The 25,358-nt window shown below is 40.9% G+C and overlaps 1 protein-coding gene across 1 annotated transcript in view; it reads left to right on the top strand.

Moving 5' to 3' along the window:
- The first annotated feature begins 207 nt into the window (after positions 1-207).
- Positions 208-25,358, top strand: part of LOC127581536 (LHFPL tetraspan subfamily member 7 protein) — a 229,159-nt gene continuing 204,008 nt past the window's right edge. The window contains exon 1 of the mRNA XM_052036025.1: positions 208-1,222. Within this exon, the coding sequence (XP_051891985.1) occupies positions 911-1,222 (312 nt within the window). The 5' untranslated portion in view covers positions 208-910. The remainder of the gene's footprint in view (positions 1,223-25,358) is intronic.

Genomic DNA, 25,358 nt, shown 5'->3' with positions numbered 1-25,358 from the left:
ATCGGGAAAAATATTTGGAGGGAGCCTCACTTATTTTGATTCTAAGTATAACCTTTTTTGGCCCACATTGTTTTTAGTAGTCAACGCACAAGTTCGCTTGCTGAAGGGAAAAAGTAAACTATTTTCCTTTCGTGGCCACACCAAAACACCAAAACTATAATTTGTTAAATAAACACGGGGATTTTCCCCAGAGGTTATTAGAATAAGTGGCTCTGAGGCAAGGAAAGGGGAGTCATTTAACAGAGATGTGCAGAAGAACAACCTTAATGTGGAAAAGATTGGGATTGGATGCGTTGTGGAGCAGATGGATCCGACAGGCTCCTTCTTAATGTGAAGTCTGCTTAAACAAAGAGTTTGGAATTTGCATTATTGAGTTTTAAGCTAGGGGCCCTTGCAACAAACCATTCGCGACACTCTGCCATCATTTTAAACTTCATCTCCCACCCAGGCACTTGGCGTCTGCGAGATTTCTTTTGCGCCTGTTTTTCCCTCAGCGACTCCGCCCTCCCCTCCCATCTCGGGATTGGTTCACATGGAGCAGCCACCTGCCTTCGCCTAGTGGCACTGGCAAGCAACGCAGCAACAGAAGAGGAAGCGTCAACCAATCTGTGGTTACAAAGTGAAAATCTCCCCATTCTCTGGAAAGGGAGAGAGAAGCGGCAGAGTAGCGGAGAACACAATCTCATTGACAGCAGGCACACTCTGCCTTCCCCGTTGGATTCCAACTCCGGGGACTGAAATGAAACCTGTGGATAATTGACACATTTTCAAACATTGTCTGCCCCGGGTGCCCGATTCCTGATTATTTTACAAACTGATCTCACTTGTTTTTTTCATGTGAAGACTTGGAGGAGGCAGGGGGGAGGACGGGGGACGGAAAGCGGACGAGGAAGCCTCGGCTGTCTTCCAGATGCATTCGTTGCTGGATCGCAAAAAGAAGGAGGCTGGTGCCGAGCTGGGGTTCGCCGAGGTCCAGGCGGGCGGACTGCTGCCCCAAGTCCAGAGGATGTGGTCGGGTGTGGGCTGCCTCTGGGTCCTGCTCTCCTCCTGCCTGGTAGCGGTCTGTAGCTTCAGCATCATCTCGCCCGCCTGGATCGTCAAGGAGCAGGGCAAGGACTCGGTGAGCTTCGGGCTGCTCTGGCACTGCTCGGAGGCCGTCTACAACTGTTACACCTTCGGCAGCCTCGGGAGCTTCGCCGACATCCCTTCGGGGTCCTGGCAGGTAAATCGCTACGGGAGGGTTACTGCTGGGGTCTATCGGAAGAGAGGGGGAAAGTTATATTCACCAGTTGTAATATATGTGCTACTTGGTACACACTTAAAAAGTCAAACTGTCCTGTTGAAAACCTCACTAATGACTTTCAAATCATTAAAGAGTGATTATATATCAATTTACGTAGGCATGTAGATATATATTTGTGTGTATATGTATGTGTATACGTATCAAGGACAGATATTCAAACCAAGACAATTAGGGCAGTTTTAATATAGTCCAATAGACAACAATTGAACAGGGAAGGTAAAACTCAAACGATTTCCGTTATATGTTATGTTCTTTCCCAGAAATGACAATTCATCGTGGGATTTATGAATGATTTAATATCACTGAGTTCGGAAAACATTAAGGAGGGGGAAATGACATTAAATGTCTCCAGTGGCTAATTAAAAGATTCAGTTCCCCAGCACAATACAGACTACTAACTTCGCTGCCAACACCACTCCGCGTCTATTGAGGTCTCGGTAAAACCGACCCCGGTCACGAAGGTTAAAAGTGGAAGAGAGATTGCTTTTGTTTGTTTTAGAGGTTCCGTGGCCTCGGACCTCGTTTGACACTCCCAGTCCTCGGTGATTTATCAGTGGCGACTGGAAAAATCAACCCGGTGATGAATTTTCCCCGGGAGGCCTATGTCCCAGTAACGTGCACCCATTGGAAACCAGTTCTAGAATTTAAGTGGGTCGCAATTCTTTATGTCTCGTTACATCCAAAGTCTTAGGATTGTCACTATCTCTGTAATTAGTAACACTTCATATTATTGATTATCAAGGGCGTAGCTTTGGTAGCACTCTGGTGTGCGGCCAGTTTTCCCGGACAAACATTGCAACAAACAAATGGAGTTGAATAGGTTAATTGAATTAGCTGAGAGGTCTCTTTTACTGAATGTGCCTGCGCCGTGTAATTTAACTTAAAACAACAGGCGGCGCAGTCCTTCGCCCTGATCACTCACCGGTCACAATACTGCAGCAGGAAGTGTTCTTCTGCTTACGAATCCAATTCAAAACTGTGGTACATGGTTTGCACCAATACACCAACAGAATTTGATATTTCCAACCCCGGGCCTATTTCCTTTAAGTATTGGTTTACGAAAAGAGTTGTTCATAGTTTTTATTATTTATATAATTGGTTCTTGATTGTAAGCACAAAGGTTTTTCCCCTTGGATCAGGATTATTCCTGAATCGCATTTTTCCGTAAATTATGAATAAAAGTAGGCATTTTTCTTCATTTAGCAACCCATTACAGGCAAGAAAGCAGATAACCAAAGGGGCCTGTCATCATCAATTGATCTGGCAAAACTCGCAGCATAGTGATATATATTGTGTTAAAACAGATCATCACCTCACATGCATATGTAAGAATGATGCACAGTTCTTCTGCATCATCATTCACCCATAAACAAAGTAGAAGGTTTGGCAAACATGCTTGCAGGAAGATAATAGTTCCTTTAGCCAAAACGTGACTAGACTTCAAACGACTGCTACTGTTCTCAATAAAAGTCAGCAGATTAATTATAGCTTGTGTGCTGAACATTTAAAACTGAGTAGCTTAAAAGGTTTTGTGTTTGGACCGGGATTGTGTACTTAAATGTTACACATATAACAAGAATGATACATAATTGGATTGAATGGGATGGGATTTTATTATATTGGATTTTCTACATTATGAATGGGTTCATGGTTATCAGGAGCTGACAGCACTTGTTACAATGGTGGGTGTGAGTTATCCATCTGTATAATCTGTTTATCTGCCTATTGGATTACTTGTTTATCTATTGATTCTGTTAGGTTAACCCTTTGGAGGTGCAGAGTAGTATCTTGTTTCCAGTTTTCCTGGAACTCTCTGTTTGCTTCCAATTCAGTTTTTGATCCTACCATTGTACGAAAGTACAATGTCATGAAAGGCATCCAGTGTGATTGTGACAAAGCTAATCTATCCTTCCTTGCTCTTCATGGCCTTTGATACAGTAAACCCCAACATCCTCATTCACTACCTCTCCACAGCCAACCAGATGGGTGGGACCACACTTGACTGATCCCATTCTTATCTATCTTGATTTGGCCAGACGATCAATTGTTTCTCTTTCTATGCCCACAGTTTTACCTCTGTCGCACCCCCTCCTATTTCTCAGTGCACTGTGTAATGAATTGATCTGTATGAACGGTATGCAAGACAAGTTTTTCACTGTACCTCTGTACAAGTGACAAGAATAAACCAATTCCAATTCTCATCTACATGCTATCCCTCCATAACGTTGTTTAAAAACCCAGTGTCAGTTTCCATACATTTACAACAACACTCAGCGGTACCTCATCATTCTCTCTTGACCCCTTCCACTCTATAAATTGTTAGACCACTTGTCCACTATGCAGTGCTAGAGGGACAGAAGTATCCTCTGGCCACATATTGGGAAGACCATACTCATCGTCTTCAGATCCTATCGCACACCCTGTTTTCTGAGCAATGATTGTCAATGGCACTGTTCAGGAAGTAACCCAAACATTGCCACCTTGATGCCATTTATGGTCCCAAGATGACCATACCTGTGCCATCGCTAAATAAAACCCTTGTTCTTGCCTCTGCAACACCATCTGCTTCTGCCCCTTCATCAGCTCCCTCTGCAACACCGTCTGCTTCTGCCCCTTCATCAGCTCATCTGCTCCAGAAAACTACCAGTCAGGTTTTTGTTATCTGTAATCATGGCTATTCCTGGCTGGATTTATTCATTCTCCTCTTTTGAGATTTGACATATTGAACACTGCTACCCATGTCCAAGCTTGCACAAAATACTGTTCCGTTCCTTTCCTTTCCTTCCCTTCCCTAATCTCTTCTATCCCTCCAAACCACTAGATTTCTCTATTCATTGTAATTCATTCCAGAATTTAATCATTCTGGAATCCCACCCTAAATCCTATCTTCTCTCTACCTCCTTTTAGCCTAGCTATTTGGCCAAGCTTTTTGTCATTTGCTGTAATATCTCTTTGTGGGTTGATGTTAACTATTATTTGTTAAAGCTTCTGTGAACTACTTTAGCATATTTTTCTAATTTAAAAATGCCAGCTAATTGAGTTTTTGTTGAACTGAAACATAATATTAAATACAGTAACATAAAAAAAGTATATTGGGTGGAGTTCGGATAATCTTCCTACTCCCTCCACTTCTGCATTGACCATAAGGTGGCAGTGATAGTTGCTACAATTGGTTTGAATTGCATTGGAATAGAAAACAATTGGACAGGGTTTTTTGTCATTTAATTAAGGTAACTTATACAGGAGTCTAAGAATTGACTTTGGTTGTGATGGTCCCCTTGTGCAATAGCCAGTCACCATCCCTGGCTTGGTTTGCACTCTGGTAACACACCACAGGCCATCAGGGGAATTTGTGAATTTGTAACCTTTAAATTGCTTTTTGAAAACAAGGGGAAGGAAAAAAAATCTGGGATTAAAAAATATCTTGTGACATTAATTGCTGCTGTTGTTTTATCTACATGACTGCACAATATGCAATACATTTTTCTAATATGCTGTTCCTTGCAAGAATTTAGGTTCGATCAATTCAACTCAATAGAAAGTCACTTACTCAAAGCATGCATTGTTATATTTAGTATGCATACATCACATGAATTCAATGCCAATTCATTCATATTTGCCTTATTATTTTTGAAACAGAATACATTCTTATGTTAGAAACATAACAGTGCTTTTATTAGTGAACGTGAATCACAAGTTGATTCATTTGCTGTGTAACCCTATCCTTTGACTATGAAGCCCAGAAGTTCCAGTGCTCCTTTGGATTCCTTCCTCCCTAGAGTGAGGCCACTGGTGAACATTCAGGATTATTTGTGTCTTCCTTTGGATTTCAAGCTTTCCCTATATTTCATTTCCTAATTTTATTTTATCCTATTAGTCCTGGCAGAACGTGTGGCACATTAACCTTGAAGGCATCTTTAGGCCAATTTTATGACTGTTTTCCCACATGGAAGCCACACCATCAAGGGTTGAAAAATAAACTAAAGGAACTCTACTTTTAAAGCTGCTAGAATGTCCGAACTACCCACCACTAGGATAGAAGACAATTAGCTATGATTTTGTTTCTCAACTTCCCCAAGTGTGGTCTTCATGGAAAAACCTTAGATATTTTGTATAAAGCAATGTCTGCAAATAGTATAATTGAATTGAAAAAATATACACTTAGGGGTTTATATCCAGGGTAGCTGTGATAAGCAAATGGTCCTTGGGTTTTGCTTCCCATTTGGAAGATATCATCTCACAACTTTGCTGCTGCTTTTTCTTAGACAGTCCCTTGGGATCAAGGATGGCCTGCTTCCACTGTGGTGTGTTGATTGCCTGTGCATGAGTTCCATTGACAAATGATAGCTTTCCACACCAGCTAGCGCACAGGTTTGAGAAAGTGAGATTTTGGTCCAGTGGCAAGAAGGTCCCAGACAACTAGAGACCATGATCTGGTTTCTAGACTTAACGTGCCCTCACTACAAACACAGACACATAACCTTACAACATAGCACACCCTCAGTAACGCTCTAGTATGTCAGACAAGATCTTGGAATGGGGCTAGGATTTTATTGGATCCCTTGGCACAGAAGGGAGAGTACTGCCAGGTGATACAAGCTGACACTGAATGGAAATCTGTCCAAGACAGTAAGATTAAGCCTTTATTTCGAAGTAGTTGATCTCGTGCAGTCATGGTTCTTGGCCTTGGAAACTGTTTCCTCAGACTAGAAAGTCATAGTCTCATGATAAAGCTGAGGTGAAGAGAAATTTCTCCATCCCCATGTCCTTGATCCATTTGTGGATGGATTACTTGCTATTGTGTCTTGTATTCTCATTGCTATTCTGTAACAACAATGTTTGTGAAGTTGATGAGAGACTCTTCATAATTATTTGCATCATGAAATAAGAATGAATTTTGTTCCTATCCTCTTGATAAGTCAAATGGTCAAAACTTCTAGATTGATAATCATGCTAAATAGTTAGCAATACACAATCATGCCAAATAGTTATGGTGGCTAGGAACCTCTTTGTCTTGTATCCTCAAAATACTTGTAATTGGTGCAAGTAAATTGGACAGGCCCATTAACCTGTCAGACTGAACCCCCTTATCCCTTGGACTGGCTGAAAGAAGGTTTGCTTAGTTCTACTAAATGCCTTTGCGGCATTGAACATAGGAGAGGGGACAAAGTCACTCCATTGTGTTTATGTGGTTCTTCTGGTGTGTCTTGGACAATATTAGGAATAGGGCATTGTATCCATAGTGTCTAGCACAAATGAATATATACTGGTCATTATTAACTACTATTTGGTACTAATGAGAAGACCAAAGGTTGTTAATTGAACAGGACTTTTATATTGTGAATCACTAGGAAGAATTAACCAAAAGTTCAGCTCATTTCCTTAAACAGCAAAAAGAGCAAATTGTTCTCGCCTTCCGAAAACCCACAAAAGTCTCTAAAGTATACTCATTTCAATTATTGTAATGAAAGCATTTATTTTCTGAACACAAATTGTGGTGCATCAGTTTATGCATTCCTAACCCAATAACTTAGCTGGGACTGAGAGACTAACACCAATTCTTATCCCTACATCAAAAACTATGGTTGAATGGGAAAAGGTTAAGTGTAGTTACCAGTTTAGTTCTAATTTGCTTGAATCAACATAGTTGTTAGTAATCACTAGGACCATATCTCCATGTAGAATAAGCAACATGCCTACCACCTAATTTTCCCGACCTTCCACCAAAAATCACTGCAGAGCATGAGCAGGAGGGCACATCCAAAGTGAAGCAAAATGGCCCAACTAACTAAAAGTGGACATGGGAACCTAAGAAGACTACTTGGATGCTAATGAGGTGCCAGTTGGTTCAGTATTATCAAATCAGTGCCAGGTCCTTTTCCAAGACAACCTAATACCAACTTGAGGTCACTGCAGAAGAACACTAGTGGTTTCCATTGACCCATCCTGTACTATATTGCCTTTTCCTCTAATGCTCTCGAGATGGACAATGTGGTGTCTGGTAGTGCTGGAAACTTATTGTGAATCTTTATGATTATATTCTAAGGTCACTACGGCACAGAGGCAGTGGTTGGCAAATTCTTGATTAACTGACATTTTGATTCATTCTTATTAGAGTTCATAGAGCCTTGCTGTGGAATTAGCTGGCTTATCTTGATGCTAAATCATGATGTTATTTATCCCCATCTTTGTAATAGTCGTGATTATGCAATACTTTGGCATTTCTGTATTTGTGATTAAGATATCCCTTCAACAATTCCTTCAGCCTGAATCAGGTTTAGCACCACAAAGGATTGCTGCTTTTCTTTTTATTTCTCTTCTACCTTTTGTGCTATTCATGTCTTTTATATCTGATTTATATAATAAGATTGCTTGGCTCCATCAGTCTAACAGGACATCTGGGAACGCAATACTGTACCAATTAGCCAAATGCTGACAAAGATGAGGAACTACAGCTTTCCCATTAGGAATGTATTCACTTCCCTCTGCCTTTTCTTGGGCATCAGTTGGCTCAAGTTTAATCACTGGCTGCCATCACAAAGCTGTGGAAACCTGATTTCATCCTGTCAATAATTGCTCAGTTGATAGCACTTTCACCTCTGGAGCCTGTCAATTCTGTGTTCAAGTTCCAGTCCAGAGATTTGAATTGAGTGAATGCATGTGCATGGATAGTTTTTAAAGACAGGCATTTCTAAAAGTCACTGTAAATGATGCCATCTCTTTACCACACAGATACAAAGGATGGTACATAGTGAAGAGTATTATGTACCTTATTTCATGGTTGAGAAAGATTCTGTAATACACACATGGCAAATGTTGGCGAAGTTTATCTCCCACTTGTTTGGAGGCATTGCACAATGTGTTATTTATTACAGTTCAAGATAAATGTAAATAGGCCTTTACAGAAAGGACCTAGATGTGGCCACGTAGTTGCTGGGTGTTCATTTATATTATTCCGAGCTGAGTGATGTTTCTTATGCCTGCAGTCAAGTAAGAAAAAGCATGTGCTATTGAATCAAAGTGAATGTATTAGTGACGGTTCACTGAGGCTTCATTCACTCACACAGAGAACTCCTCAATGGTTTGGCTGTTCTGTGACTTTAAGGTTTATCTGCCAGCATGATTCTGCAGTACCTTGTAATATAACAATTGAAAATTGCTCAGCAAACAAGTCCTTGTTATTTCAATAGCTGATGGATCTCTCCTACAGCACTCTGCCAAAACAAATCAAAATCCTATCTGACCAGTTAATGTGTTATTGCTGTGGTTCAGTTTGCTACTATTAACCAATGGTTCAGTCGTAAGTGCAGCTGCCCAGTATGGAGTTATACATGGAGCAAATTGATCTCACCTGAGGTGGCAATAAGGCCTGTGGTTCAGATGTAAGGTTGTTTGACTGAGAAGAGGAAATAAGCTACACTTTTCATCTTTAATCATTAGTGCAAATGTACACTGAAACTGGAATCCATGGAGTGCTAAATAAACCAAAATGGAGATTCATTGTTCTAAGGGAAAAACTAATGGCTGGAATGCATTTAGCACTCGATGGATTCCAATTTCATTTGTACATTTACGATCCATTAATCATCAGAATTTGATGTTTGCTACACCCAGTTTCCCTTGTGGTTTTTGCCTAAAACATTGCATCTTATTGTGAAAATTTATTTTGCTGATTTCTTCAAATCATGATCTTTCTTCTGTTATGATTAATGTTAGCATTTCTAAAGTGTAGCATTGCGTGTGAAGGTTTTTTCTCATTTCTTTCAGAGCTCTAATGGTTAATTCCTTGGTCTGTTCTTGTGACTTAGTAGCAAGCCTCTCACATTTAGATCAGATGTCTGTGGACCCAATCCCCATTCCATTGACCGACTGTAGGAAGCCATATTGACCCTGAGTCCAAAATGGATGACATTGAATCGCTTGCTCATTTTTTAATCTCTCCTGTTCCTAATTGTAATTAATCCTATGCCATTTGTTTTGCATCCATACCCAAAGTCCAAAGGGAGAAAAATTCATCTGTACTAAATGCCTACAAGAATATCGATTGCCAGCGATATTCTCCTCCAGATGTTTGAAATCAACAGAATCCAATATGCAGAAGCAAGTATATCTGCCAGCCAATGCCACTAAAACCACCCCTCTTTCCCTCCCCCATGAAGCCCAAAGACAAATTTATCCTCCAAAATTAGTTTCTATAACCCAACTGTGCTCAGGTACATGCACAAGAGAGGGTCAAGCAGGAACATGTCTCTTCCCCCAAATACCCATCTAAACAAAAATTATTAAGGGATAATGGACCCCAACTTCATGTTCACCCCATAAAGATTAAGAGGGGCCACTTTAAAATCTGTAAAATTATATTCCTGCACCTGGTTGTAGTGTGGCAATGAGAGAGAGGGCTGTGTTTTGTGGAGATGCTATTCTTCTGTTGGCCTGATGAACGAGATTGTGCCAAGGAATCTTCAACACCAATGTGAAGGGGGACAATGTGATACCTATGACAATATTCCTCGCTGATGTGCCATGACTATATACATCCTGGCTCTATAATGAAGATCAATGAAATGAACACCCAAACAACAGATGAGTTGGACCCTATGTTCTGTGGCATTCACTTGAATAACATTTATAGCAAAATAATTTACTGAAGCACGTTTGAAAGATGAGCTAAAGTACAAATAAACTTTTGTATTAGGCTTCAGCAAGATCAGTGTAAAATGAGGGGAAAGCTTACAGGTGGTTACGTTAAAGAGGTTGAGAGTTCAGATCTTGTTGATAGATCTGTTAAGATTCGGTAGAGAGAGAAAATGTGTTTTGTCAGACTGCCTGCTTGAGGCACATCCCACTGAGCCTCCCAGTGTTGGTCCAAAATCAATTATGATCTCCCTGCAAAATTTCATGTGTGCACATAACAAATCTTGTTGCTGTAGTAGAGGAGAAGAAAACAAAAACTGACGTGAAAGTGGCCAGATAATGGTTTAAAACATCAACAGGTTCACTAATATCCTTTAGGAAAAGGAACATGCCTGTCTTATCCAGTCTGACCTGTGTGGACTCCAGTCTCCCACTATGTGTTTGACCTTCACTGGCCTTAGGATAACATAACTGAGAAATAAATACTACCTTGTAAGGGTTGTCCCTGTCCAAATTGATTTAAAAATAAAATGATTGTTAATTTTACATCTACTGAGTGCAAAACTGTAGTGTAAGTTGTATAATAGGTTTTAACAGAAGCAACATATTGAGACAAAGGCAAAGATTCCCTACCCCTGAGGTACAGGGTTATGTAGGAGCTGTCACATTTATACTTTGAAATCGTGTAGGATCAACAGAGCTTTTTAAAGGTCAAGTATAAGACTTTCCACTAATTGAGAATATGTTCCTTAATGGTCTTTGTTTCCTTTTGAGTGGAAGTACCAATTTATTGTCAATTACATACTGAATGATGGCTCTCTATACCACAGAGTCTAATCTATGAGAAACTAAAAAGATATTAGCATCCTTCAAAGAAAGAATGTCATCATCCCAGGGGTCTGGGCTGCATTCAGGTCCTTTTGCCGACAGTCAGAGGAGCGTGTTCTAAGGTACAGACCCACAACCAGCACTCAGTTGAAGTAATTCAGTTACAATGAAAGAAGTCTGTCTGCGAATTCAACACATTTGTTTGCAGAAAGCAAAAGGGCAGGTTTTTAGTGCAATTGCTTCACATTGAGGAAGTAATGGGGAACAATGAAGATGCTTCAGAAACAGCCATATATATTTATTAAGAAAGTTTCTGTAGTGTCCTGTATGAACTCAAGACATCTCCAGAACTCCTCAGGCAATGAATTACTTCAAATAGCTGCAAGGGAGCCAGTTTCCTCACTGAAAGATCCCATAGAGAGTGATGAGTGACTAGATAATCGGCTTGGGTGGTGACGGCTCATCTGTGAGTGTTGGCCAAAGTGCTATGAGGACCCCGGATCTCTGCTGTTCCTCAACTTGTGCATAGTATCTCTTTTTCTCTGAATATATACACTGAACAAACATTAAAGGAAATCTCCAATACTGAACGATGCTTGCCGAGACCACATTTACATCAAGCCATTGACAGGACTGAACCAGGCAGTAAGAACAGAAGCAGGAGTGGATCCAGCCCTTCTAGCCTGCCCCACCATTCATTAAGATCATGGCTGATCATCTACCGCAGGGCCATTTTCTAGCATTGTCTCTATATCTCTTAATTTTATTAATGCCCAGAAATCCAGTGATTGCTCTTTTGAATGAATGTGACTGGACATCCAAGCAGACTTTCCACATTGAGCCTGTGGAGGGCAGAGATTTGTGCCCAGGTTCTTGATATAACAGCACACAGCCTGAGTGGGTAGTTTTTTTATAAATATATATCTGTAAGTACTCTGACTGGAGGGCAAAGAGTGCTGTAATGAATCAGCAGTCTATGGGCCAATGCTGAGTGGGGTACGAGTGTTCTACAATCCTGAGGGCACCGTGTGTGGAAACAGGTGCTTGAATCCCTTGGGTAAGGAGAGGCAGCTCCTTATGCAACAGTGAAAGGCAAGTGAGAGATTTTAAGTGTTTGTCAGTGTGTTTGAAGGGAACTCAATCTTTGACAGCATAGCTGGAGAAATATTTTCCAGGCATACTCCATTCCCACCTACTCCCAATCATTATGTCCATGAAAGGGCGCAGCTCATTCTATGAGGATAATTCTTTTACAACATTGACAATGACTTGCATTTATCTAGGGTCATTAATACTGGAAAACATCCAAAAGTGTTTAACAACAGTTATCAAAATCTGAAACCAAGCCACACGAGGGCAGGGAGTTGGGCTTTGAGGGATTTCCCGAAGGAGGAAAGAAGGGGAAAGAAGTGGAGATGTTTGGGGAGAGAATCTGGAGTTTGGGGGCCTTGGCAACTAAGTGGGTGACAATGGTGGGACAATTAAAATTAGGACGACTCAAGAGGCCAGAATTGGAGGAATGCAGCTATCTAGAGGGATGAACAGTGTGACAAGACATGTTCAGTTGTAGAGGACACATTGACAGGTAGTCACCAGTTGTTTGTACTTCTTACAGGAGTCATCAAAACAGATGACAAATTGGATGCTATTAAAGGATTGTTTCTGTTTTCCAAGTGCAATGAAAATGTCATAATTTTCACGTAGAGAATGTGACGTGACCTTCATGTTAAGTGTGAATATTTGAAAAAAATGTAAAATTTTTATGACCTGCTGTCTGTTCGAGAGGCACTGTCTGGGTACAGAGTCCTGTGGCTGAGCAGTGTGTGCTGTGACTGAATGGGAGCAAATGTGATGTCTGCTGTTAAATTTTCATGAACCCTTTAAATTCTTTAAGGTGGTGAGAAGGCCTGTATTGATGTGCTAATTCTTCGGGATTGTTTTCCTTCCTTTTCAAAATCTTTGCAACCACTTTCTACAAACCCCTTGGATAAAACAAAGCCACTAGCATCCACTTTTTCTTGGCCTGAGGCACCACAATTTGCCAAGCACTGTTGATAGCTTTGATTTGTGCTGCACTATGACATTCTTGATGAAGTCCTTTGTATTTGGCTGAATTCATCAGCTTGCTTTGCTTCACTTAATTGTCACTTTTGTAATTTGAAAAAGTGAAATCTCAATGGTAGGAAGGGAATTACGGAAGCAAGAGAGAAAAAATTAGAATAGTCACAATAAAATGTGACCAGTGGCATTGCTATGCTAGGAATCAGCAAATATTTGTTGGGCTGAATGGCCTCCTGAGTCAAAGTTATTCCTGATTCCATGTTCCAGGTGAGACTGGAACCAAGGGACATAGGCCTCAAGATTTGGGGAAATAGATTTAGGACGGAGATGAGGAGAAACTGCTTTTCTGAGAGAGCAGTGAATCTGGAATTCTCTGCCAAGGGAAGCAGTAGAGGCTACCTCATTAAATATATTTCAGTCATAGTTAGATATATTTTTGCATAGTAAGGGAATTAAGGGTTATGGAGAAAAGGCAGGTATGTGGGTCTGAGTCTATGGCCAGATCAGCGATGATCTTATTGAATGGCAGAGCAGGCTCAATGGGCCAGATGGGCTATTCCTGCTCCTATTTCATACGTTCTTGTGTATTGTACGAAGGGGGTGAGCAACTAACAGGGGCCAAAGGAGTGTAGGATTGAGGGCTGCAGAGAATTGAGAGTGTCATGTAAGCTTTTGTCGGTGTTTTTCTATCGTCGAGATTTCACATTTTCAAATTACTAAAGTGCCCAGGCTGTAAAATGCCATAGAGCAGATTTTAATGTCTCTTTAGGGAATTAATCACAATAATGCTTTCCTGGTTTTGTGACTTCTGGTTTGGCATAAGTGCTAAATGCAGCACCCATTTAGTGCACCAGATATGCCCAGAGTACAATTTCTAAGCAGAATTCTCTGTACTCAGCCTCTTAATCATTCCAGATTTAATGTCTCTATGTTTAGACCCTGAAATTTAGTCTCTAACTCTCTCTCTTTACCTCCTTCCTTCCTTCCTTCAAGAAACTCCTTAAATTTAACTTGTTACGTGGTCTCTTCGTGTTAAATTTTGTTTAGTGCATTAAAGTCTGCTTCATAAACGCAAGATTTTCTTGGTGCATGGACCCAGTTCTTGGCTTGCATATATCTCACTTCCAAATTGCATTTTTACATTTGGATCTTCAAGATTCCCAATTGCATCTTTGTGGAGCAAATACAACTACAATGGTAGTATGGTATATTTGGTTTCTGTACCCCTGTGCTGGGAGGGAGGGACATTGTGCTAGGCATCCATCTGCTAATCCATAAATGTTGCTGGAACTTCAGAAGTAGAAGCAGAAATGGGTCATAAGGCCCCTTGGTGGTCCTCCTATCATTGAATGAGATCATGGATGATCTGGCCTTGGCCTCTGCTCCATTCTCCTACTTGTTCCCCTTAACGCTCGATCTCCCTTTTGATCAAAAATCTTGAATATATTCAATGATTTAGACTCCATGGCTCTTTGTGATAGTGAATTCCAAAGAACTGCAGCCCTTTGAGAGAGAAAAAATTCCTCATCTATCCTTGCATGAGTGTAAGGAAACTATAACCCTAATTTTAGATTCTTCATGAGAGGAAATGTCATCTAAGCATCTACCCTGTTGAGCTCCCTCAAGGCCTAGTCAGTTTCAAGAAGCTTTCATTCTTCTAAACTACAAAGAATATAGGCCCAACCTGCTCAATATTACCTCATAAGACAACCCTTTATCCCAAGAATCAAATCTTCTCAGAACTGCCTCCAGTTCATGTATATTGCTCCCTAAATAAGGAGGTCAAAACTGTACACAGTACTGCAAGTGTTGCTTATAGGAGCCAGACTTACTATTGGACTTAATTTTATTGATTGAGGGTTTTACCAGCTAATGTAAAACGCAAATATTTTTACATTTTGCACATTAAGGTAACATATATCTTCCCCCAGTGAGTGCCTTTAAATGCTCTGCTACCAACCACATAGCATGTTCTTCTGGTCCCAGTGTGGAAGGTCATCATGTATATTGTGATGGTTTCCTGTATTCATTATTTCTCACTAATTCACTTTCTCACCAGAAACATTTTTAACAGAAAAAACGTTTGTAAAGTCACCAGCTGAAGTGCCTGCACTGTGTTTCCGTGCAGGAGGTTCCAATACCATGGAAAAATTGGACAATATTAGTCACTGTTTCTCATTTTTAAGAGCTTTAAAATGTCATAGTTTTCGAAAGAAGGATGTAATTTCTTTTTCAAGTGTGAACAGTGAAAATGTCTAAGTGTTATGGCGTGCTATACAATATGGTAGTCTAGTGGTTAAATTAGTGGGTTTGCAGTCAGAAGTCTGGACCCTTGATCCAGGGATGTTAATTCAAATCCCACCGTGGCAGCTGGAGCATTAATTGAAGTTAATTTTTAAAAAAAAACTAGAATGTAAAACGATAGTCTCAGTAGCCATGAAACTACTGTATTATAAAAACCCATCTGGTTCACTAATGTTCTCCAGGGAAGGAAATGTGCTTTGCTTGTATGATCTGGTCTATATGTGACTCTAGACCCACCAGCCTCTCAGTTCAGAGACAATTGGGGATGAGCAATTAATCCTAGTATTTCCAGTGAGGTCCACATCCTGTGAACAAATAATTTAAAAATTATCACTGTATGACTGCAGAATCCAGTGTTTGCAATGCACCTTCTCAAGTGGGGTGAGATACTCCGAAGAGGGGAGATCTTTACAAAGATACCTGCGCTGGTGAGAGAAAGTTTTCATCCCACACTGAACATTTTACCAATGTTTCTTCCATCAAAGAGATGGAGTACAACTCCAACTCCTCTAACCCCTTACTGCTCTTCCCACAGTAGTATGAACCCAGGGCAACAAAACCAAGTTGAAAAGCAAAAAAAAAATGCAGATGCTGAAAATCAGAAATTAAAAACTGGAAATACTCAGCAGGTCAGGTGGCATCTGTGGAGAGAGAAATAGAATTAATGTTTCAGGTCAATGATCTGTATTGAAACTAGGAAAAGTGAGAAAACAGACATGTTTTTAAGTTGCAGAGAAGGGAGAGTGGAAAGGACAAAGGGAATGTCTGAAACCATGTCTAATATGTTGATGTTGAAAGCCCAATAACATGGTAGGAAAGATTCCAGATCATACTCCTAGAATGTAACACAATAAGTACATTTGTAAGTAACATCTTTATGACCTTGACACACATTAATCATCTTCATCTTACACTTAAGGCTGCAGTCTGGGATACTTGTCCCCTCTCCCTCCCTTCCTAAAGTCTGATTGGGTCTTCAATGCTTCCTGAATGAAATCTGGATGAGAAATAATTTGCCTCCTGAAATGCTTTCTTCCTGCAATCATGTTAATTTGAGTAGTCAAAAGGATCTAAATCCAGCAGAGTGTTGTACTGAAAAATTCTCAACACTTCGAACACTTCCCGCTCAAATTGGGAATGGTAGTATCATGGTTAAATCACTTGGCTAGTAATACAGAGGTCTTGCACTAATGATCTGAAGCTGCATTCAAAATCCCACCCATGGCAATTCTGGAATTTAAATTACACAAATTTAAATAATTTTTAAAAAGCTTGAAAACCACTGTCATTAAAAACTCATTAGATCAGAGACAACAAATATGCTGTTTAGCTTGTGTGTGACTCCAATCCACAGTAAAGTGGTTGATTCTTAACTGCCTTCTAACATGGCTTACAAATCCCTCAGTTGCAGAAGACTGCTCACTGCTACCTTCTCGAGGGCAATAGGAATAGGCAGTCAATGCTGGCCTTGGCAGTGACGTTTGCATCTTTTAAATGAATAACATTGTGAGTTGTGTCATTGGCTAATGGCAGCTCTGATAGCTTAATCTTGGAGCTACTGCAGAAAAGGAGTAAAGCATACTGAGGATGTTTGATTATTTATTATTTGCTGCCTAACAGAGCAGAGTTGGTTCTGGCAAGGAGCTGTGTTATTCTTTTTGGATATTACTGTGCCTGGAGATTCCTTGTCATAGAGATGAACTAGTGACTAGCCAGAAGTGAAGGTCATAAGGAAATGGGGAATGTCAAGTAGCCAAAGACTTTGTAGAAGAGCCTAAATTCCTGAGGATAATTAGGACTTAAGAGACCCTTCACCCTGAGCAGACAAAAGGAAGGAACTGGTGATAAATTGTAAATTTTCTTTCATTGCTGAATGAATCTCAGATTAGTCTCCAAAAGTGGACTGTATTATATCATGGCTCAGAACTGAGCCCTGGGGCCACTCTTCCAGCCAGATTTTTTTTAAGAAGGTTCCTTTAATTTAGCAGGATTTAATTTAGTCAGTGCACTGTTCAAAGCATAGCACTGTTTAATTGTGTAAAAGCTCTGTGCACTAATTAAATGGAGTTAACTCCTTTAAAATAATACACACATCACTTATGCATTGTTAATTGAACCAAATGGTGATTAGCTATAACGGGCCCTTCCTCTCCAAGATTCCCTCATTCTTTTGATATTTAAATTATCCATCCATTGCCCTCAGTGTTGATGCACTGGGTAGAAGGTGGGCTTGGGAGAACGGAGGGGGCCCTGTTCTTCTTTCACCCCCATCCTCCAACACTTAGTGCTTTTAAAAGCAAGAGGTCCATACATCTTAACTTTTTGACAAGACACATATATACAGGGTGTGGGAGAGAAAAACTGCTGAAGGCCTTGATACACCATCAGATTTCCATGCAACTGATGGCATCATTATCTCACTGTGCAATTGAATTCGATCAGGCTGTATGCTGTGCAAGCTGTCGAGACTCTCCCTTCATACAGTTGAATGCCTTGCTAGATAACCACTTATCCAATCAATGAAAGGAATGGAGTCATGATATCATATCCCCAGATTGAGTGAGAGTGGCAGAAAAAGTAAAGCCATCTCGCTGCAGGCTGCAATTGTGGTTATCTGTTATTTAAACCTTGAAGTGTCCACGCAACCTGTTCATTTGTAAGTGTTATAGAATTGGGCCATGCATTGTGCTTTCGTTCCTTCTATTGCACTTGAATTGAAACAGCACTTAATTCTATGTTTACGTATTCATAATCTAACTCTTCTTCCTATTCATTGTGTTGTAGCTCCATTTTGCGCTATATTTAAATAGTATTATAATATATTTTTGGCAAGAAGGCATTCTTCCTTGGATGCTGCATCTACTGCTCCATCCTCCCAATGTCTTACAACATCCCTCCTCTCCTCCACTTCTGTAATGCCCCAGTATCTTTGCTTATCATGCATGCCAATGCTCTGTAACTGAGGTTGGCTCAGCAGCTTGAAGGCGCTCCTCTAGGACTCTAGTTCACATTAATTCTTGTATTTTGCCATTTGCCATGAGGAGGGGGAGCAATATTCAGGCGTTCATTTGAGTGCTCAGCTAAAAATCTTCACGGGTTGCTAAGGTAGGATTTGAACTTCTGACATGTAAGCTGCTGGTCAAATACTTAATTCATGAGGCTACCTCGTACGTTATCATTCTCAGCACAATGCAGTCAGTGCAAAGGTAGTGCATGCAAAGGTACTCTTTTCAAAAAAAAAAGCAAATACAGAAAAAAATTTGCCAACTGGGATAAAAAAAACTGCAGGTTATTGAATAATGAGGATGAAGGAATAGTTTGGGCCTATACTCATTGGAGTTTAGAAGAATGAGAAATGATCTTACTGATGCGCACACAATTTTTTTGGTGGGGGGGGTGGTGGTTTACAGAATAGTTGTTGTATATTTCTCTTCATGGGGGAATCTAGAACCAGGGGTCATATTTTCAGAATAAGGAGTCACCCACTTCATATTTGGAATTCTCCACTCCAGAGAGCTGTGGCTGTTGGGTCATTGAATATGTTCAAGGTGAGCAGGTTCGAGGGGCCTTGCACATTATTCCTGCTCCTATTTAAGTTCTTATGAAGTAGCTGGAGAGATGGATTGATTCCTCGATTCAAATCCAATCTTCAGTCTGAATTCCCCTTTGATTTTCCCCAGTAGATGAGTTTCATCAGCTGTTGTCTGAATAGATGTAGAGAGAGGTTCCTTCCCAGAAGAAAAGAATATCAGCAGGACAATTCCTACCTGTAAATGTCATTTCCTCTTTGACAATTATCAACATTTATTGCTTGAGGGTGGGAAGGAAGAGTATGATACAGGGGTTACTAGTTCAGGTTGGTTTAAGCAAAGGGACCAAGGGGTGTAACAGTGTTGAACTAGGACTATTATTTCCCAGGCACAATCACAGTAAGTCAAAGGTCTTGCATGATTTAAAAAAAATTTTTTTCATTGAATGTGGATAGAACTAGCAATGCCATCATTTATTATCCACCCTTAATTGCTCTTGGCTCCTTAAGGGCTCAATCACATTAGTCATAAATGGCATTGGGTAGCATGGTGATGCAGCTGGTAGGGCTGCTTCCTCAGCTCCAACAACCCTGGTTCAATCCCGACCTCTGGTGCTGTCTGTGTTGGGTTTACACTGCGACTATTTTGATTTTCTCAGAGTGCTCTGGTTTCCTCTCTCATCCCAAAGCTGGAAGTTGATAGGTTAATTGTCCATTGTAAATTGCCTCCAGAGTGTAGGTGAGTGGTAATTCTTGGGGGAGGAAGGGAAGGAGTTAATGGGAATGTGGGGAGAATAAAATGGGATTTGCATAAGATTAGTGTAAGTGGGTGCTTCGTGGTCAATGTGGACTTGGTGGACCAAAGGGCCTCTTTTGTGCTGTATGATGCTGATTCTATGACTCGGGTTGATGAGTCTGCAGTTATGTATTGATCAGACCAGGTAAGGAAAGCAAATTTCCTACCCTGAAGGACATTAATGATTCAAGGCACAGTAGTGTAGCGGTTAACGTAACGCTTTACAGCGCCGGCGACGCGGGTTCAATTCCAACTGCTGTCTGTAAGGAGTTTGTACGTTCTCTCCACGTGTCTGCGTGGGTTTCCTCCGGGTGCTCCGGTTTTCACCCACATTCCAAAGATGTATGGGTTAGGAAGTTGTGGGTGTGCTACGTTGGTGCCAGAAGTGTGGCAACACTTGCAGGCTGCCCCCAGAACACTCTATGCAAAATATGCATTTCACTGTGTTTTGATGTACATGTGACTAATAAAGATATCTTATGAAATGGCTCTTTAGAATAGTCTGGTAATTTTATGGTTGCTGTTCCCGAGATTTGCCATTTCTTATGCAAATTCCAGACTTCCTTATTTATTAAATTCTCCCAGCTGCCAGGGTGGAATTTGATCTTCTGTCTCTAGATCAATGGCCCAGAACTTTGGCTGTTAGTCCAATAACTTAACTGCAACACGTCCAAACCTCTCAGGAATTAATGTGGCAGCATTGCAAATGCCAGCCACAACAGTGAAAGGGGAGTATTGTGGAACAAATTGTGTTATATTGGCAATGAAGTCAGTATTCAATCTTCTGGCATGGCTGAAAGGTATAACAGGCTTACATTTCCTGTATAAATGACTGTGGGCTTCTGTGTGATGCATGTAGTGCTGTCAGCTTTTATGCAGAATACACAATAATCACAGGAGAACTAGAGTAAAAATAAATTGGCTCGCAGTTATATAACATGTCACGATTGAACCCGTTCACAAAACAGTTTATGTGTGAGATGGTGATATCAGTAACCTAGAAAGACTGCAGGTGAATGAGTATAAATTAGATGCAGAGAATAATTCATTTAAGGATATGAATTCTGTAAATGGCACAGATGAAGGATGTACTAGGTGGAGACAGCACATGGCTTAAAGCCTCTACCCTGCTATACAGAAGCTGTGGAAATGCAAGAGAAGATTAAACTGGAAAGATTTATTTGAGATCAATATAACTATAGTTCTGCTTGATTACATAAAGTAATCTCTGGAAACAGGAGACATTCTTCGATGTGCCATTATATTTGTGAAACTTTTGAAATAGGTTAATGTCGCTTTCATATTGCAATCTCCAAAATATTCTCAAGCTGCAGTGGAGAGTGGGTGTGGGGGATGGATGCAGGGGTCATATCAAATGTAACATTTATTTAGTGGAGAAAAATTGAAATTCTTTGTTGAAAACATGGTGTAACAGAATTCCTTCATTACACCATGGATCTATTTTAAAAATTCATTCTTGGGTGACATTTATTTCCATCCTTAGGTCCACTGAGAAGGGTTGAGGTGGCATTTTCCCCTTCATCAGCCACTGTCTTTATTGCAAGAGCGATGGTTTTACAGTTGAGTAGTTTAGTAGATCATTTCAGAAGACATTCAGTCAGCTGGAGGTCCACTTTCTGGGAAGGATTTAGTCAGTCTTTTGGTTTAGGACATGGAGATCTGTTTGGTTATAAAATTAAAATGTGACCCAAATACAGCCAATGAAAACTTGGTTTGAGCCTGAGGACTTGGAACTTTTTTTTGAGACATTACCTGACCTCATACAGTCAGGTTCCCCTGTGCTTGGGGTTGGGTAGCAAGGCTCTATACATGGCTATTGTGGTCCGTTTTTAGATGCAGGTTCACAAATTGCCAAATCTATTGAATTGAGTTCTGAGTTTGCTGCTGAACTCATGAACTCATTTCTTGTATGTTATTTCTTAGAGCACAGGAGGAGGTCATTTGGCCAATTGAGTCTATACTGGCTCTCAGAGCATCTGCATCAGTCCCATCCCACCCTTGCTTCCCCGTAACCTAATCTCTCGCACATGGCCATCAACTACCCACCCCCACCCACACCCCAACCCCAACCCCCCACCGAATCTCCTGCTACCCACCTACACAATTAACCGACCAAGCAGCATGTTTTTGGGATTTGGGAGCACACAGGTCACAGGCCCAATGTGCAAACTCCACACAGTCGGCACTTGAGGCCAGGATCGAACCTGGCTTACTGGGGCAACTGCTGCGTCACTGTACTGCTCTCAGTGTTCAACACTGTACCAAGGGTCATCAACCATTTCTCAGCCTGAAGTCCCGTCATTGGTTGCCAACATGTCTGTCCGTCCTTGCTGCTCATATATTTTCTTGCAAGATAGGAGGAGGCCATTCAGCCTATCGAATCTATGCCATTTCTCCCATCAGCCCCATTCCCTCGATTCCCTGTAAAGCTGTTCTCTCGTGTCCGTCAACTCCACCCTAACTCTCTTGTCGCCTGCTTGGGGAAATTTGCAGTGGCTAATTAACCTACCAACCCGCACGCCTTTGGGTTGTGGGAGGAAACTGGAGCACTTGGAGGAAACCCACGCCATCACAGGGAGAACGTGCAAACTCCACACAGCACCGGAGCTTAGGCCCGAACCCAGAGCTGTGAGGCAGTAGCAGTACCTGCTGCACCATGGTGTCACCCAAGCCAATATAAAGGAGCCAATAGAAAATTGTTTGGAAGAAAAAGCATTTTTTTTGTTGTCCTATTTTTATTTTCTGTGTTTCTCTTGGAATGGGGTTCCAGAGATTAAATTGCAATTCTTGGAGATGTCAGGACCATCCAGAAGAATTAATAATATCCAGAGGACACAGATTTAAATTAGTTGGCAAAAGAACCAGAGAGGAGATGGAGAGAGTTCTGCTTTGAGCAATGTTGCAGAGTTGTGAAGAAAGAAGGGTTAATTGGATAGATCTTTCAAAGCTGGCACAAGCACAGTGGGCCTTCTGTGAGTTTCAACAAAGGAAGAATTACCACCTGGCCACCATTATTATCTGCGTCGTGTTGTTTTGGCTCCCTCATATTATTCCTTCACTGAGCACATTGAACTAACCATGATCAGATGAGATTTTAGCCTTTGGTTCTGACGTGAGAGCTGATTGCTGTAGTACACGGACTATTTTTATGACCTCTTTTGACTGGAACCAAGTGTTGCCCTGCCTGCAGCTTATTGGTCAACGCAATTATGTCTATTTTGAGCCATCAAAGGAATGTGAGAGTCTATCCCACAAAGTAGTGGTTGGTGCAGCAAAGCTCAGCATGCCTAAAGGGGCTGGCTCCTCAGCTGTGAAGTATCAGAATTCTTGGGTATCAGTTCCAGTAACACAAGGCTGCAGAACAGGCAGCCCTCATGGAGTAACAATAGGTCACATTATTACGTCTCCAATTTTACCTTTGGGTGGAGGACAGTTCCATATAGCTACATAACATTCAGCAGCAACCTTTGAGTTCAATAAATCTGGTAATGTGTGAACCAGTAGTGCCAAAGCTGACCACAACAGCCACTGTATAGAACCTGGCTCTGTAACTCTGAGCCTGGTAGCATCTGACTATATGAGGTTGGGTTTAATTTTATACCTGAATAAACTTCAAAAGTGAGGGGATTTCACTTCATATGTCAGTGATAATAAGTCTGATTTTCTTACCTACTTAATTTACCTCCAAGTTAAGTGTGTAAAATCATCTCCATTACCTATAATGGTATACTTTGCAGGCCAGATTGACAGGGAAATTACCCAATCATCTCCATTCCAGCTGGAATTTAAGTAGTCACTAATTCAGCCATTGTTTTTAAGCAGTCTTGCATTGTGTGAATTTTATAGGAATTGCATTGTCTACATCCCATGCGTGAGTCTTGCACAGCTAAATGTATAAACTCTCAGAACTTGGAAACGTAACTGAGAATACAGTTTTCTTCTGGACCACTTCTGCCCAGAAATTTTACATTTACTTTTCAACCAGCTGTTTAAGGCCTCTACAGGAGGAACAGGCAAAATATGAAGGCACTTTCCATTGAAGCCAGCCTTAACCCAATGTCACATTAGTAGGCAGTGTGGTCTTTTGTTCAAATGCCAAGCTATTTAAGCCCAGAAAGAAAGCAGCTGATAGAAGAAGAATGGCACTTGGGTTTAGGCAAGGAGGGATGGTTGGGTGGAGGATTGCAACTGTGGTGTAGGAACATATTAAGTTTTGTTAAAATAGGGAACTACCAATTGTAATCTAGAGGTGTTGCACATTCTGGGCTTTGAACAGGAGCACAATCTTGAGGTGTTTCTACAAAGTAGTGAAAGTAAAGCTGTTTCCATCAGCTGATCAGAATTGGATTTATTATCACTCACTTGTATGACGAGAAATTTGTTGTTTTGCGGCAGCAGTACAGTGCAAAGACATAACATTTACCATAAATTACAAAAATAAATAGTACAAAAAAAAGAATGGGTTCACAGACCATTCAGGAATCTGGTGGCGGAGGGGAAGAAGCTGTTTCTGAATCATTGAGTGAGAGTCTTCAGGCTTCTGTACCTCCTCCTCGATGGTAGTAACGAGAAGAGGGCATGTCCCGGATGGTGAGGGTCCTTAGTGATGGATGCTGCTGCCTTGAGGCACTCCCTCTTGAAGATATCCTCAACGGTGGGAATAGGGTCGGAGAATTAAAGTTCTGGGCAACACATAGGTGGGGATGTGAGGAAGACCTTTAGTCCACAGTCAGTGGTAAACACCTGGAACTTACTGTCTGTGTAGGTGGTGGGAGCAAAATTGATCAATGATTTCAAAAGGAAATTGGATAGATACTTCAGAGAACTGAACTTGCAGGACTACAGAGTTGGGATGTGGATGACTGGATTGTTGTGTAGGATGTTGATATGAACTCGATGGGCCAAATGACCTTGTTGTCATTATGACCTTATCTCTCTAATATCATTCTTTTATTCACCTGAGTCATTAATTCGACTTGATTGCAATTTGCACTTGGCCATGATCCCTCACTCAACTATTTATCAATCTGTCCCCTCTGCTACCCATGTCCTAACTTAAATCCTATTTCTCTGTCACACTATGTTCTCTGATCAACGTTAGCTCCTAGTTAAGCAATGAATTAGTTTAAAAAAAAATTCTCCTCCTTGTTACTAAATCCTCCATGGCTACTCCCCTCCCGATATCTGTGATCACCCCCTGAGGTATCTGAGCTGCTTTGATCCTGCCTCCAAAATATCCTTGGATTTAATCACTGCAATGTTGGTTAATGTCTTCAGCTTCCTGAGTCCTGAACTTTGGAATTCCTTTTCATCTCCCTTTTTGTTTACTTTAGGATGCTTCATAAAGACCATTTCTTTAACCAAGATTTTTGGTCATCTGCCCTAAGTGTGTGACAATGAACCATATAGGGATGTTTGGTTTGACAGATTGCCTGTGAACTGCTTTAAGGTGTTTCTGTTGCAGTAAAGGTACCATATAAACGGAAGATGTTGGTAGTAGGTCTGCTTCAGAGCCACAAGCTCTTTGGTTAAAATTTGACTGGAGCAGCTTATTTGTGTTAATCCTGTGAGGGTTGTACTCTTGAGGGAATCGCTCCACTCTTAAGTGCTTTCAGAATAGTTAAGGAACTGTGTACCTATTTGGGCAGGTGTTAAAGGATCAATCAGGCATATTGGATTCTTCTGATATCTTGGTCAACCTTCCCTCAACCTGCATGATAATGCAAATTAACTGATAGTTTATTTCATTGGCTTATTTGCAGAATGTTGTGGCACAATGTTCCTGCTGGATTTCCCGATGTTATACAAGTGGCTATTTTAAAGCAATTCATTAATCAGGATACTCTGAAGATTTGATAGATTGCATATAAATTCTTTCTAAA

The sequence above is a fragment of the Pristis pectinata genome, chromosome 21 (assembly GCF_009764475.1).
Source record: "Pristis pectinata isolate sPriPec2 chromosome 21, sPriPec2.1.pri, whole genome shotgun sequence".
Classification (NCBI taxonomy): Eukaryota; Metazoa; Chordata; class Chondrichthyes; order Rhinopristiformes; family Pristidae; genus Pristis; species Pristis pectinata.
Note: the sequence above shows the minus strand (reverse complement) of the source record. Positions and strands in the feature narration are given on the sequence as shown.